The sequence below is a fragment of the Fundulus heteroclitus genome, chromosome 17, assembly GCF_011125445.2.
Source record: "Fundulus heteroclitus isolate FHET01 chromosome 17, MU-UCD_Fhet_4.1, whole genome shotgun sequence".
In the NCBI taxonomy this organism is placed as follows: domain Eukaryota; kingdom Metazoa; phylum Chordata; class Actinopteri; order Cyprinodontiformes; family Fundulidae; genus Fundulus; species Fundulus heteroclitus.
Window position 1 is genome coordinate 23256692 of NC_046377.1, and position 13191 is coordinate 23269882.

The window sequence follows — 13191 nt, forward strand, 5'->3', positions numbered from 1 at the left end:
CTGTCTAATTTCTCTGGACTGGCGTTCTGTTAGCTGTGACATCATCAGGGATGGCAGATCATCTTCTATTACCATCTAACATAGAAAGTACTCCTGGGTCAATGTGAGCTTCTGTGCTTTCTGTGTCTCTGCTCTGTCTTCTCTAAGCCCCAGTGGGTGGAGGCAGATGAGCGTTCACACTGAGCCTGGTTCTGGTTCTGCTGGAGGTTCTCCTCCCTGTTAAAGGGGAGTTTTCCTCTCCACTGTCGCTTCATGCATGCTCAGTATGAGGGATTGCTGCAAAGCCATCAACAATGCAGACGACTGTCCACTGTGGCTCTACGCTCTTTCAGGAGGAGTGAATGCTGCTTGGAGAGACTTGATGTGCAACCTGCTGGGTTTCCTTAGAGAGGAAACTTTCTGACAAACCTGCATGAGTTGATTGAATTTGACTTTGTAAAGAGCCAAATGCACAAAATATCCACGAAAATTGGCCCACTTCCGGTTGTTCGAACAACATGTGGTTCCCACTCTGTCCGCTAGATGGAGGCAAAAAAATGTAAGGTCATTGTAGGACCCTGAGAGAGAATGTCTTGTCACCCAGCATTTGTGGCATACCTATAAAACTCCAAAATGCTCAAAATTTAATTAATGAAGCCTTATGAGATAACTCTGTTAATAAATAATAGATTAATATAAAATATGACAATTATCTCTGGTTGAATACAGCTAATTGGGTAAACAACTGAGTTAATTCTCTAACTGCTACAGCTATTAGAAGTAAGTTTAAGCTTTGAGTATTTCTTTTTATCCAACTAGTATGTATTCTGCTGCATCTAGTAAAAGCATACAGGTTTATCCAGTAAGTTTTTTTGTTGAAGTTGAACAAATGTTAATAGAAAATGTCCTCCAAGTTGCAGCATCTGAATGTTGACTGATGTAGGTGGTAAACCATTTTCTTAATAATATTAATATTATACCTCTGAGTCTCACCCACAAAACTGAGAATATTGCTATTTTTCTTTGCTTTTTTAAAACCAGAAAATCTTTTTCAATATTTTTTGAGGATGCTGCTAACGTTGATAGCTCATAGGGGTAACATTGAAGAGTGTGAAAGAGTTAAATATTGGAAACTTCTGGCGTCACGCCCTCATTGCTGAATTAACTCTAAACACCTATGAAGGTTTTCTGAACCATGATCTCTGTCTGGGTCATGGAGGCAACACAATCATGGGGAAGACTGTCATTAACATCCTCCACAAGGAGGTTAAGCCAAGAAAGGTCTTTGCAAAAGAAGCCAGTTGTTTACAGAGTGCTATATTCAAGCTTATTCAGAGAAAGTTAAGTGGAAGGACAAAGTGTGATTATAAAAAGGTGCACCAGCAACAGGGAGAACCACAGCCTTGAGAGGATTACCAACCAAAATCCATCCAAGAATGTGTTGGAGCTTCACGTGGAGTGGACTGAAGCTGGAGTCATGGCGTCAGCACATCAAGAACCTACTCACAGACAATTCCTACACATGGCCTACCAATGTTACCTTTCACCTGTCAAGCCAGTCCTGATCCAGAGTCAGGTGCATCTTACCTGGGCTGAGGAGAAAAAGAACTGGACCGTTACTCAGTGGTCCAAAGTCATCTTTCAGAGGAGAGTAAAGTTTGCATTTACTTTAGAAATCAGTGTCCGAGAGTCCGAGAGCGGAGAGGCCAATGTGGCTTCAAGTTCAATGTGAAGAGTCTGTCTTCTTCTTCTTTTAGTTTATTGGGGGTTGGCAAACAACAATTTGGTGACCAGAGGTCCGTTCTTCGTACGTTGCTTAAAACATCCGAGATAAAATGACACATCCAAGATGATTTCATCCGGCTAATCATGATCCGGCTAATTGGGTTCTTCCAACACACCTGTTGTTTCTGATTAGTATGGCTGGATTGAGTTATCTGAGATAACTGCGCGTTCATGCGTTTGTTTAAAAGGGGAAATGTATCGATAGTAGAAACAATGATCAGCAGCGCTGCTATTGGCTGTTCAGCATGAACAAAGAACGCCCACAGTTTTTCTCCCAAGCAGAACACGAGCTTTTAATGGAAGGTTATGCTGAATTTGAGTCATTGATTAAAACACCTAAAAATCTGTTAAAGCCAGGAGAGAGGGCTGGCAAAAAGCAGCAGACAAATTAATGCGTAAATACTGTCCATGGTAGATGTTTCTATCACTTTCTACAGTATGTATTTTTGCATTTTAATTATCTCATATTTACTTTGTTCTTTTATGTCAGAGCCTCCACGGGACCCACTAGAACATGGGGACAAGTAAAAGTGAAATACAAGAATATTCTACAAAATGGTAGCCTTTAATTATTATACTTTATTTTAAAAAGGCACTTGTTATGTCAAGAGATCCAAATTTCAGTGTCATTCCTTAGACACGGGAAGTAAAGGACGCGTGCAAACAGGGAATTTTAACAAAAAAAAAATCTTTATCCATAAAAAATTTAAATTTTCCTTTTCCAAGTCATCCACAGTTTTTTGTATTGTATAAAGCTGCGATCTAATCCTGTTTACATGAAATAAGCCTGTTAGCGAGCAGATTTAAGCTGCCGCACATGTTGCTATGACAACAAGTGCAGGAAGTCTTTCGAAGAACCAAACGATCCAATATCATGCCAAATCGTCAACAATGAAATCCAGCTAACTGAGTTAGCGACGTACGAAGAACGGACCCCAGGACCAACAAGCTAAAACAAAAACAACAAAACTAAATTCTCTTCCCCAATCCAGTGACCAAGTCAGTGTGAAGTTTCCACAGTCTGTGATGATTCAGGAAACCATCTGCTGGTTCTGGTCCATTGGGTTTTCTGAAGTCCACAGTCAACGCAGTCACCCACCAGGACATTTTAGAGCACTTCATGCTTCCTTCTGCTGACAATTTGATTTCCCATTAGGTCTTTGGCCCACATTGCCAGTGTCAAAGGTACCAAAAGCTGGTCCAATGACCATGGTGGTCCTGTGCAGGAAACCAGAAGGTCAGCCATTTTTATTTCTTAATTCCGACAACCAAAAAAAGGAAAGAAAACCCAATTATCTCTTAGTAAACTGAACTGATACATTTGAAAGCTTTAATATCTATTTAATTAAACATGCTTATTTAATAAAATTTTTAAAGAGGTGTAGCGTTGGCACAAACAAGGAAGCGCCGCCATGTTTTAGCATGAAGCTAATAACCGTTACAGCTAAAAACGGCAAGGCTAGGTCATTTGGGCTCTTTATTTTAGTGAATTTAATTTTTATTTGTTAATTTGGCTAATATTGGCCTGCAAGTTTTGGTGTTTTCACATTTATTTCACTAAGTGGATTTTATCAGGCGTATGAAGGGTTAACGGGTAGCCATGAGTCTATGTTACATGTAAATGAAACTATCGATTTCATATACTGGTTAAAAATCATGTCTGATCCTAGAGAACAACATTTTGAAAATTGTATTTTGGATTTGCTTAAATTAAAAAAAAAAAAAATAAAAAAAATATTTCTTCTTCTTCTTCTTCTTCTTTTGTTTAATGGCGGTTGGCAAACAACTTTTGGTGCATTTCCGCCACCAACTGAAATGGAGTGTGGATCGGGATGACCTAATCTAATACCCTACTACTATAAATAAAAATAATAATAATAATAAACAAAAATAATAAATAAATAAATAACTAAATCCTTTTTATCAAATTAGTCTTTTTAAGAAATCTCAACAATAAAGAATAACCCTCTGATTTGGTGTCCATGTCTAAAAGATATTTTATGTTTAACTTTAATTTACTGAATTGTGATCTATTTATCAATTAATTCCTCTCAATATCATATTTACTGCAAAATAATATAACGTGCTCCACTGTTTCTTCACCTTCGTCTTTTCTCCTCCCCTTCCTCCTCTCTCCCACCTCCACCCCCAGAGCGTCATCCTTCCTCATTATCTCCCAGACTCGGAAGGAAACAGCCCACCGCCACCACCACCACCCCAGACCGGCTGTTCCTCCTTCGCTCAGGCCGCTGCAGGACGCTGCAGGGCGGGGAAGCAGCGGCAGGGGCCCCGGTGGTTGAAGCTGTGGTGCTGTGACAGCTGCCTTCAGCGAAGACAAGCCGTCCTGGATGCGCCTTGGCAGCTCCAGCCGGAGCGTCAAAGAGCGCGTTTGTTTCTGCAGGAAGGCAGCAGGAGACGGGGGAGGCTTCCTCAGCATGTTTTTCTCCTTGGCTTTAATTTGGACACAGCTGCTGATCCCAGGTAAGCGTCTGCTGGCTGCAGATGCACGCAGCATTAACACAATATGTTGTCGAATAAATTGGCCTTTGCTTCCAGAAAATAGACAAAAAATGCTGCATTCGATACAAAATCAATTATATATCTTATAAAGCTTACTTTAAATTTGCAGAATACCCTCTTTGTTTTATGATGGATATTTATTTAAATGTTGCAAATACAGATGGTATATATTTATGGTTGAATGTAAGGAAGACATATATAAAATATTCTTTTTCAAAAAGCTGTAAATATCCCAAATTAAGTCAGTGCAATAATTTCTTTCGATCTTAAGTTAAAACTCAATTTCTTTGTCACCATGTCAGTTAACGTAGAGCTTTAAGAAAGGAGAATCGGATGTAGTATTTTTAGCCAGGAGACATATTTAAGTCAGCTGCAGAAGATGCAAGCGTTCTCCCACTGCGCCTTCAGGGGATGCTCAGTGATGCAGGACCTGCGAGAACGACTTAAAACTGAATATAGGTCAGAATAGCCCTCACATCCACCAGGAGCCTAATTGATATTCATCAGACGTTAATCTCACTGGTTGCATTGATTGAGATTAGAAAAACAGACAATTTTGGCTTTTTTTTTAAAGAATGAGGTTACGTCTGAGGAATTGTGCAGGTGCCTTTTTATAAATAAAATGTATTTGAATGTTTTAAGATGAGCAAAATAATTTGAAAACAAAAGTGTTGGCACAACAGATTTGAAAGATAATAAAAAGTATATGCAAACATAATATTCTACGTGGCTCGCACACAATCTGGAGAGCATTTAATTTCGATCGTGTTGCAGAATATTACAATGACGACATAATTAACAAACATTTTCTGAGCTTTAGCATTCATCCACTTACTTATCCAGTAAAATGCATCCAAGGAGTCAAACATGTTATTAATAATAATAATAATAATAATACATTTTATTTAAAAGGCGCCTTTCTAGACACTCAAGGTCGCCGTACAGAAGGGTAAAAAACAGAATGTCAGGAACAGAATCAAAACAAAAAACATTTAAAAAATAAATAAAAAAAATAAATAAATACCGAGGCTGGGACAGGGAAATTGATAATTAAAGAGAATAGGCGGTCTTAAACAGATGAGTTTTGAGTTGTGATTTAAAATTTTGAAGTGAGTCCGTGTTTCTAAGTAGGGGTGGTAGAGAGTTCCAGAGGCGGGGGGCAGAGCGGCTGAATGCTCTGCTCCCCATGGTGGTGAGACGGGCGGAAGGGACAGACAGGTGTAAAGCAGATGAGGATCTAAGAGCACGGGAGGGGGTGGGAATGTGCAGGAGGCCTGACAGATAAGGGGGGGCTAGGTGGTGAAGGGCCTTGAATGTCACCATGAGAGTTTTATATTGAATGCGGAACTGCACGGGGAGCCAGTGAAGCTGTTGGAGGACCGGGGTGATGTGGTGGATAGAGGGAGTTCTTGTTATGCTGCGAGCAGCTGAGTTCTGGACCAGTTGTAGTTTATGGAGTGATTTCTGAGGAAGGCTGAAGAGGAGAGAGTTGCAGTAATCCAGTCGGGAGGTGACAAGGCTGTGCACAAGTATGGCAGCAGTGTGTGGGGTAAGGGAGGGACGGAGGCGGTTGATGTTTCTTAAGTGAAAGTAGGCAGACCGGGTAATGTTATTGATATGGGATTGAAAAGATAGGGTGCTATCGAGGATGACACCCAGACTCTTAACCTGGGGGGAGGGGGAGATGGAGGAACTGTCAATAACAAGTGGGAAACTGTCAGTTTTGGAAAGAGTTGATTTGGTGCCGATGAGGAGAACCTCAGTTTTACTACTGTTTAATTGAAGGAAGTTTTTGGTGAACCAGGCTTTTATTTCACAGATGCAATTTGTGAGGGAGGTGGGGGGAAGAGAGGACGATGGTTGTGTGGAGAGGTAGAGCTGGGTGTCATCAGCATAGCAATGGAATTGGATGTTAAATTTGCGGAAGATATTGCCAAGGGGAAGGAGGTAGATGATGAAGAGGAGGGGCCCGAGTACAGAGCCCTGGGGCACGCCTGAGGTGAGGGGGGAGGGGGTGGATTTGAGGGTCTTCAGTTGAATGTACTGAGTGCGGTCAGAGAAGTAGGAAATAAACCAGTCCAACGGAGTGTTAGTGATGCCAATGGAAGAAAGCCTACTGAGGAGAGTGGTGTGACAGATGGTGTCAAAGGCTGCACTCAGGTCGAGGAGGATGAGGATGGTGAGTAGTCCAGAATCAGATGCCATGAGGAGGTCATTGGTGATTTTGATGAGTGCTGTTTCAGTGCTATGGAGTGGCCGGAAACCAGACTGAAATTCTTCATACAGGCTGTTGGCAGATAGGTGAGTATGGAGCTGGGAGGCAACTGTTTTTTCAAGAATTTTGGAAATGAAGGGTAAATTGGAGATAGGACGGAGGTTGTTGAAGTTGATCGGGTCGGCACCAGGTTTTTTTACAATCGGAGTGATGGCAGCAGTTTTGAGAAGTGTAGGGACAGTTCCAGTGGTGAGGGAGGTGTGGATGATAGCGGAGATGAGGGGAACCAGAGAGGGGAGGCAGGTTTTGACAAGTTGTGTTGGGAAGGGGTCCAGTTGACAGGTGGATGGTTTGGATTTCCGAATGAGCTCTGTGATTTCCGAGACAGTGGGAAGATGGAAGGAGGAGAGCGACTGTGTAGGCGAGGGAAGATCTGGTGAGGTGCTGAGATGAGCCGTTGATCCAAGGTTTTGGTGAATGTTCTTGATTTTTCCTGTGAAGTATGACATGATGTCATTGCAGAAGGAGGTTGTATAAAGGTGCGGGGGGAAAGAGTCCTTGGGTTTGATAGTATTATTGAGTATAGAGAAAAGTGACTTAGAGTTATGTTGATTGGTAGTGATTAAGCTCGAGTAATACTGTGATTTAGTGCTGGCAATGGAGTCCTTATAGTGAATAATGTGATTATTGTACATTTCTTTGTGTATAGTGAGACCAGTTTTTCTATAAAGTCTTTCGAGTTGCCGTCCTTTGGTTTTCATGCGTCGGAGATTTGGGGTGTACCAGGGGGCGGAGACGGAAAAAGAAACAAATCTATTTTTTAGTGGAGCAAGCGAGTCAAGGATATTATGGAGACCAGTGTTGTAGTGGATGACCAGGTCATCAGGGGTTAGCAGATTATTGAAGTCAAGGAGGCAGGAAGAGTGGATACTTGAGATAAGGGTGGAGGGATCAATGTTCTTTATGTTCCGGAAGGATATGAGGCGGGATGTTTTAGAGATAGAGAGGGTAATATTCACTTCAAATGAGAGGAGAAAATGGTCAGTTATGGGGAGTTCATCAGCTGTTATGTTGTGAGGGATGACGCCAGAGCAGCAGATTAAATCCAGAATATGTCCTTTGGAGTGTGTGGGGGTAGTGGTGTATTGCTGACATCCAAAACTCTCTAGGCAGGAAGTAAAGTCTTTGGTGAGAGGCAAATTGGTATTGTCCATGTGGATATTGAAATCACCCAGTAGGATTAAGTTTGGTGATAGAGAGGATAGGTGGGTGAGAAAATCGGCAAACTCTGTTAAAAAGGCACTATTCGGTTTTGGGGGGCGGTAGACAGCAGCAATGATGGTTGGAGTTGGGCCAGACAGCTTGCAGACTGTGGATTCAAACGTGCTTGAGACTGGCGCAGATACCGGCGAGACTTTCCAATTCTCGCGATGAATTATCGCGAGACCTCCTCCGCGCCCGGAACCACGGGGTTGAGAGATGTAAACAAACCCATTAGGAGTGGAATCGTTGAGCTGAGAGTATTCTTGGGGCTGTTGCCAGGTCTCGGTTAAACAGAGAAAGTCCAGTTTACGGTCAGTGATGAGGTCCTGAATGAGATGTCCCTTGCTTGTCAGTGAGCGGATGTTAAGCAGAGCAAAGTTGAGTGCAGTGTTGTTGCAGCTGGTGGTGGTGCTAGCCGACCGAGCTAGGCGGGCTAACACGCTGTGGTCGACAGCCCGGCTGGTGGAGCATGGAGGGCGACGAATCCCCCGTCGGGAGCTGGACCAGATGGATTTTATTGCTGTTGAACCGTTGTGGTGGGAAATCCGGCGAGATCCTCGGTGGATGTATCTCCGGCGTGGCTGGAAGGTGATGTCCGGGTGAAGGTGGAGTGCCTCGGGCGCAGGTCCGGGCGAGTGACAGCGGAGCCGGAGCAGGTCAGCGGCTGAATACTGCAGCAAACCCGCCACTTGCAGGTGAGCGGGCAGTAGAAATATCCAGATGCAGACAAGCAGGATGTATGTCCTGTCGGTCCACATTATTAAAAAACGTCAGGTGAGGCTGAAAACGGGGCAGGACAGGTGAGCTACCGATAGTAGCCTAGTTGGGACGCACACAACCTGTAGTGCCGATGAATCGTGGCCGTGTTCTCAGTAAAAAAACAATTGCACTGTCCGTTAAAAACAATTGCACTGTCTGTTAAAAAGTTACCGGTTAAAAAGTTACCGGTGAGCAAAGGCAGGGAGCAGCAAATACAAAAATTCCGGCGAGCAGCGGCAGCAAGTCGTGCCAGCGTTCACTCAGCTCAGCGTCAAGGGTTTTCTGCCCATTATTAGCATGCAGAATGTAACATCCTATTAAATATAGCATCCAAGCTATTCCTTTGGTGGTGGTATACAGCGTTATTGTTAAGAGAATTTAATTCAACCCATTATATCATAGGAAACGCAACATTTTGAATGATTAGGATGATTACAAATCAGTTCACTGATATTGATTTACTTAAAAAAAGGTAAATCATTTCCTAAGTATCATAGAAATAATAAAAAAAACAATACCGTATATTATAATTCACAGACACAAATGACTTCAGAATTGTAGCTTTTCAAATACTTTACTGCCTTAATTTCTCGCCTATTTAGGGGATTTTTGCCTGGCAGGAAAAGTCTTTTCATTTTTCTTTAAATTAACGCTTTAAGTGTAATTGTCATAAAAGTTTATAAAAATCATAACAAAAAAAAGGTTGTTTTACATAGGTCAGTGTTGAAATAGTAGTTTGTCGTCTGAGCGGTGTACACGATTAAGAAAAAAAACAAAAAAAACAACAGTTTGGGCATCTTTGATACTCTACCAACCTCAAAGTTGACGCAAGTTTAATGAAGAACAACGGAAACATTGTGAGTTCTTGAGTTCTTTCCCAGAAACGTATTTTCCACTGAGCTATATAATACACTGGAGTGCTGATTTTGCTGAAAAACTGAAGTCACTGGCCGCCATCTTGCTACTCCCTACTCTCACAGAATCTCACAGGATTTGGTTGCAACAACATGCAGTTTTCTGGCTGAGTGAAAACGTTTCACAGGTAATTCTACAGTCAGTGGATGTACTAACACTATCAACTACTAGGAAATTAGGTGCTGAAATATTTTACGTTATTCATATATATGTGTATATAAGTATGTGTATATGTATATATATATATATATATATATATAATGCAAAGTATTTCAGCACATGACTTTCTCAGTACTTGATAGTTTTAGAACATAACATAAAAGTATATGGCATTTGACATTTTAAAAGTCTTAAGCCCCCCTGAACATGAGAAAATCCTCGTTATTCGATGCTGTAGCGCACATATTCCCTAGTTACTGAGGGGAAATAGGGAGTACCAATATGGCGGCTGGTGGCTTCAAAGCGACTCGTTCTAACAGCGGGCGATTAGCACTCGAGTGCACTGCAAAAACGGAACTAGAAATAAGCAAAATGTTTTTAAAATTAGTGTATTTGTCCTTGATTTGAGCAGGTAAATAAGATGATTTGCCAATGGAATAAGATTTTTGCACTTAAAATACGAACAATTAATCTCCATCATCTTATTTCAAGTGAAGGATGTCTAATGATCTTATTTTAGGGGTCAGAATACTAATTCCATTGGCAGATAAATTTATTTACCTGCCCAAATTAAGGATAAATACACTAACTTTAAGAACATTTTACTTATTTTTAGATCTGTTTTTGCAGTGTGTGTAATAGAGATCAGTGGATGAACACTACTTCCTCCTGTTCAGCCAGTTTAGTTGCATTTCGGCTGTCAGTGTCTGACACGACGGCTTCCGAGGGAAAGATTCACAAACATCCGGGTCTCCATTGTCCTGTACGCAGGAAAACTGACTCTGCTTGTGTGGAGAAGTCCTGGCACACTGCTCTCTACCCTGGATCTCAGAGAATAGACTTTAAAATCCTTCTGTTAGTCTATAAATCCCTGAATTAGCACCTAAATCCATCACAGACTTATTATCAGGGCATCAACCCTCCAGACCACTCAGGTCTTCTGGCTCCAGCCTGCTCTGCAGAACCAGAACCAGAACCAGACATGGAGAAGCAGCATTTAGTTCCTATGCTCCACTGATCTGGAATAAACTCCCAGAAAACTGGAAAAGTGCTGAAAGCCTGAGTTCCTTTAAATCAAGATTAAAAACACATTTATTCAGGATTGCCTTCAACTGTTCTAGTTAAACTGTTTTTACTTGTTTACTTTTAATTTCTATTTTCCCATGTTCCATTTTGTTTCTGCATTTTATTCCTACTTGCTTTTATTCTGTTTTATTTTCCTATATTTTAATCATGTAAAGCACTTTGCATTATCCTGGTACGGAAATGTGCTATACAAATAAATTTGCCTCAGTAGAAACAGCATTTTTCAGACTGTTAATTGCTCCAGAATATAAGAAAATGCGTCGTAAAGAGGGGGAAAAACAAACATATGTCGAGCTGGACTATACGTATTTATTTAGAAATTTATCTCACACAATCCCAAAACTAAAAACTCAGATTTAATCTGGTAAGCTAATTTATTCAATTCCACAACTGCATCCACAGCCGGCTGAATAACATGGAACTGTTGGCTGTTCTTCTTTGACCTCTGGCCACAGAACTGCCGCTTTCTTGATATTCTCTCTTTTTCGGACCATTCTCTGTAAACCCTAGAGATGGTTGTGGGTGAAAATCCCAGTAGATCAGCAGTTTCTGAAATACTCAGACCAGCCCCATCTGGCAAAAACAACCATGGCACGTTAAAAGTCACTTAAACTCGCCTTTCTTCCACTTTCTGACCACGTCTACATGCATAAATGCATTGAGTTCCTGCCATGTGATTGCCTGATTAGAAACCTGCATTAACCAAGTCAGACAGGTGTACCTAATAAAGTGGCCTGTGAGTGTAGATCACAATTAAAACATGTAGATTTGATAACAAAAACTGAAAACCAATCACGTTTCTAATCGTGCGCACAGTACCTTTAGTTCTGGGTGTTTATCTCTTATTTGTTGTCTTTGTCATGGGAGGGGGGGGGGGTGCTTCTGGAACGATTTAGCTGATTGGATTTAGAACATTTGATTAGTCTGTCGTGGTCAGCAGGTTGCGCTGACTGAGAAACTGGGAGCCAAATTATGGTTCTTGTGATTGATGACTCAGCTGTGAGGGAGCAGCTGTGATGCTGATTACATGAGAGGAGCAGACTGAGCTTCCAGCATTTTCTACACAAAACACTCCGAGCTGTACTTTCAAACGGAAAACACACAACCAGTCTGCTGCTTCTTTGGGTTTGTGCTGACATTCGAAAGCTGATTATTTATTATAGCAACACGAAGAGAAATCAAATCTATAATCTCAAAAGAAAGTGGTGATGTCCTGCCTCCCTTTTAGCCAAAGTAACATTTATGGAAGCGTTTAAAAAAAAAAAAAAAAAAAGGAAAATGGTCCTGTTCAGCATCTGTGTGTACAAACAAAAAGATTCAGATAAAGTAGTTTGTCCTTGCTTTTCATTTGTCTCGTAATTTGTCTCCGGCTTCAACAGAGGCATGATGGTCCCTGTCCAATCAGAGCTCAGCTCAGCATCCTGCATAGCAACCAGGACGCTGTTGCTAGGGAGAAAAGAAGTGAGGAGGGGACGAGGAAAGCAGTCTGGTTCACAGCCTCTCAGAGGAGTTATGTTGCTCTCAAAATTCAACCGTACTTTTTCATGCCATAACGCTAAGCGTTTCTGATTTTATAGACTCATTTATGTAATTTCAGAACCAAATATATTCAATTTCCACCTCAACCTTTTCATTTTGTGTGTTGCTGTCCATCCATCCATGCTTCTCTGGCTTGTGATTCTTTGTTGTGACAGATCTGATCATTGTGATTGTGATGAAGGATTTTGTGCCTCGGTCATCTCCTTAATTAAAAGGGTTTAAATGTCTCAGAATAAATCATCCGCTATTACCATCTAACATAGAAAGTACTCCTGGGTCAATGTGAGCTTCTGTGCTTTCTGTGTCTCTGCTCTGTCTTCTCTAAGCCCCAGTGGGTGGAGGCAGATGAGCGTTCACACTGAGCCTGGTTCTGGTTCTGCTGGAGGTTCTCCTCCCTGTTAAAGGGGAGTTTTCCTCTCCACTGTCGCTTCATGCATGCTCAGTATGAGGAATTGCTGCAAAGCCATCAACAATGCAGACGACTGTCCACTGTGGCTCTACGCTCTTTCAGGAGGAGTGAATGCTGCTTGGAGAGACTTGATGCAACCTGCTGGGTTTCCTTAGAGAGGAAACTTTCTGACCAACCTGGAGGATCTGATGGAGTCTGACTTTGGAGAGAACCTTGAGATTTGGGAATTGCCGTTATATAAATACAATTAAAATGAATTAATTCATTTCAATTCAATTTTATTTATATAGCACCAATTCATGAAACATGTAATCTCAAGGCACTTTACAAAATCAAATTCAATCAGATTATACAGATTGGTCAAAAATGTCCTATATAAGGAAACCAGTTGATTGCTTCAAAGTCCCGACAAGCAGCATTCACTCCTGGAGAAGCGTAGAGCTACAGGGAGAGTCGTCTGCATTGTACATGGCTTTGCAGCAATCCCTCATCGTGAGCAAGCATGAGGCGAATTAATGCTCCATCTATGCTTTTACTTTGAAGTCTTGATACCGAGACGAAG

General features: G+C 41.5%; 1 protein-coding gene across 1 annotated transcript in view; it reads left to right on the forward strand.

Moving 5' to 3' along the window:
* The first annotated feature begins 3910 nt into the window (after positions 1–3910).
* Positions 3911–13191, forward strand: part of ptprr (protein tyrosine phosphatase receptor type R) — a 61953-nt gene continuing 52672 nt past the window's right edge. The window contains exon 1 of the mRNA XM_012868667.3: positions 3911–4245. Coding sequence (XP_012724121.3) covers positions 4113–4245 — 133 coding nt within the window. The 5' untranslated portion in view covers positions 3911–4112. The remainder of the gene's footprint in view (positions 4246–13191) is intronic.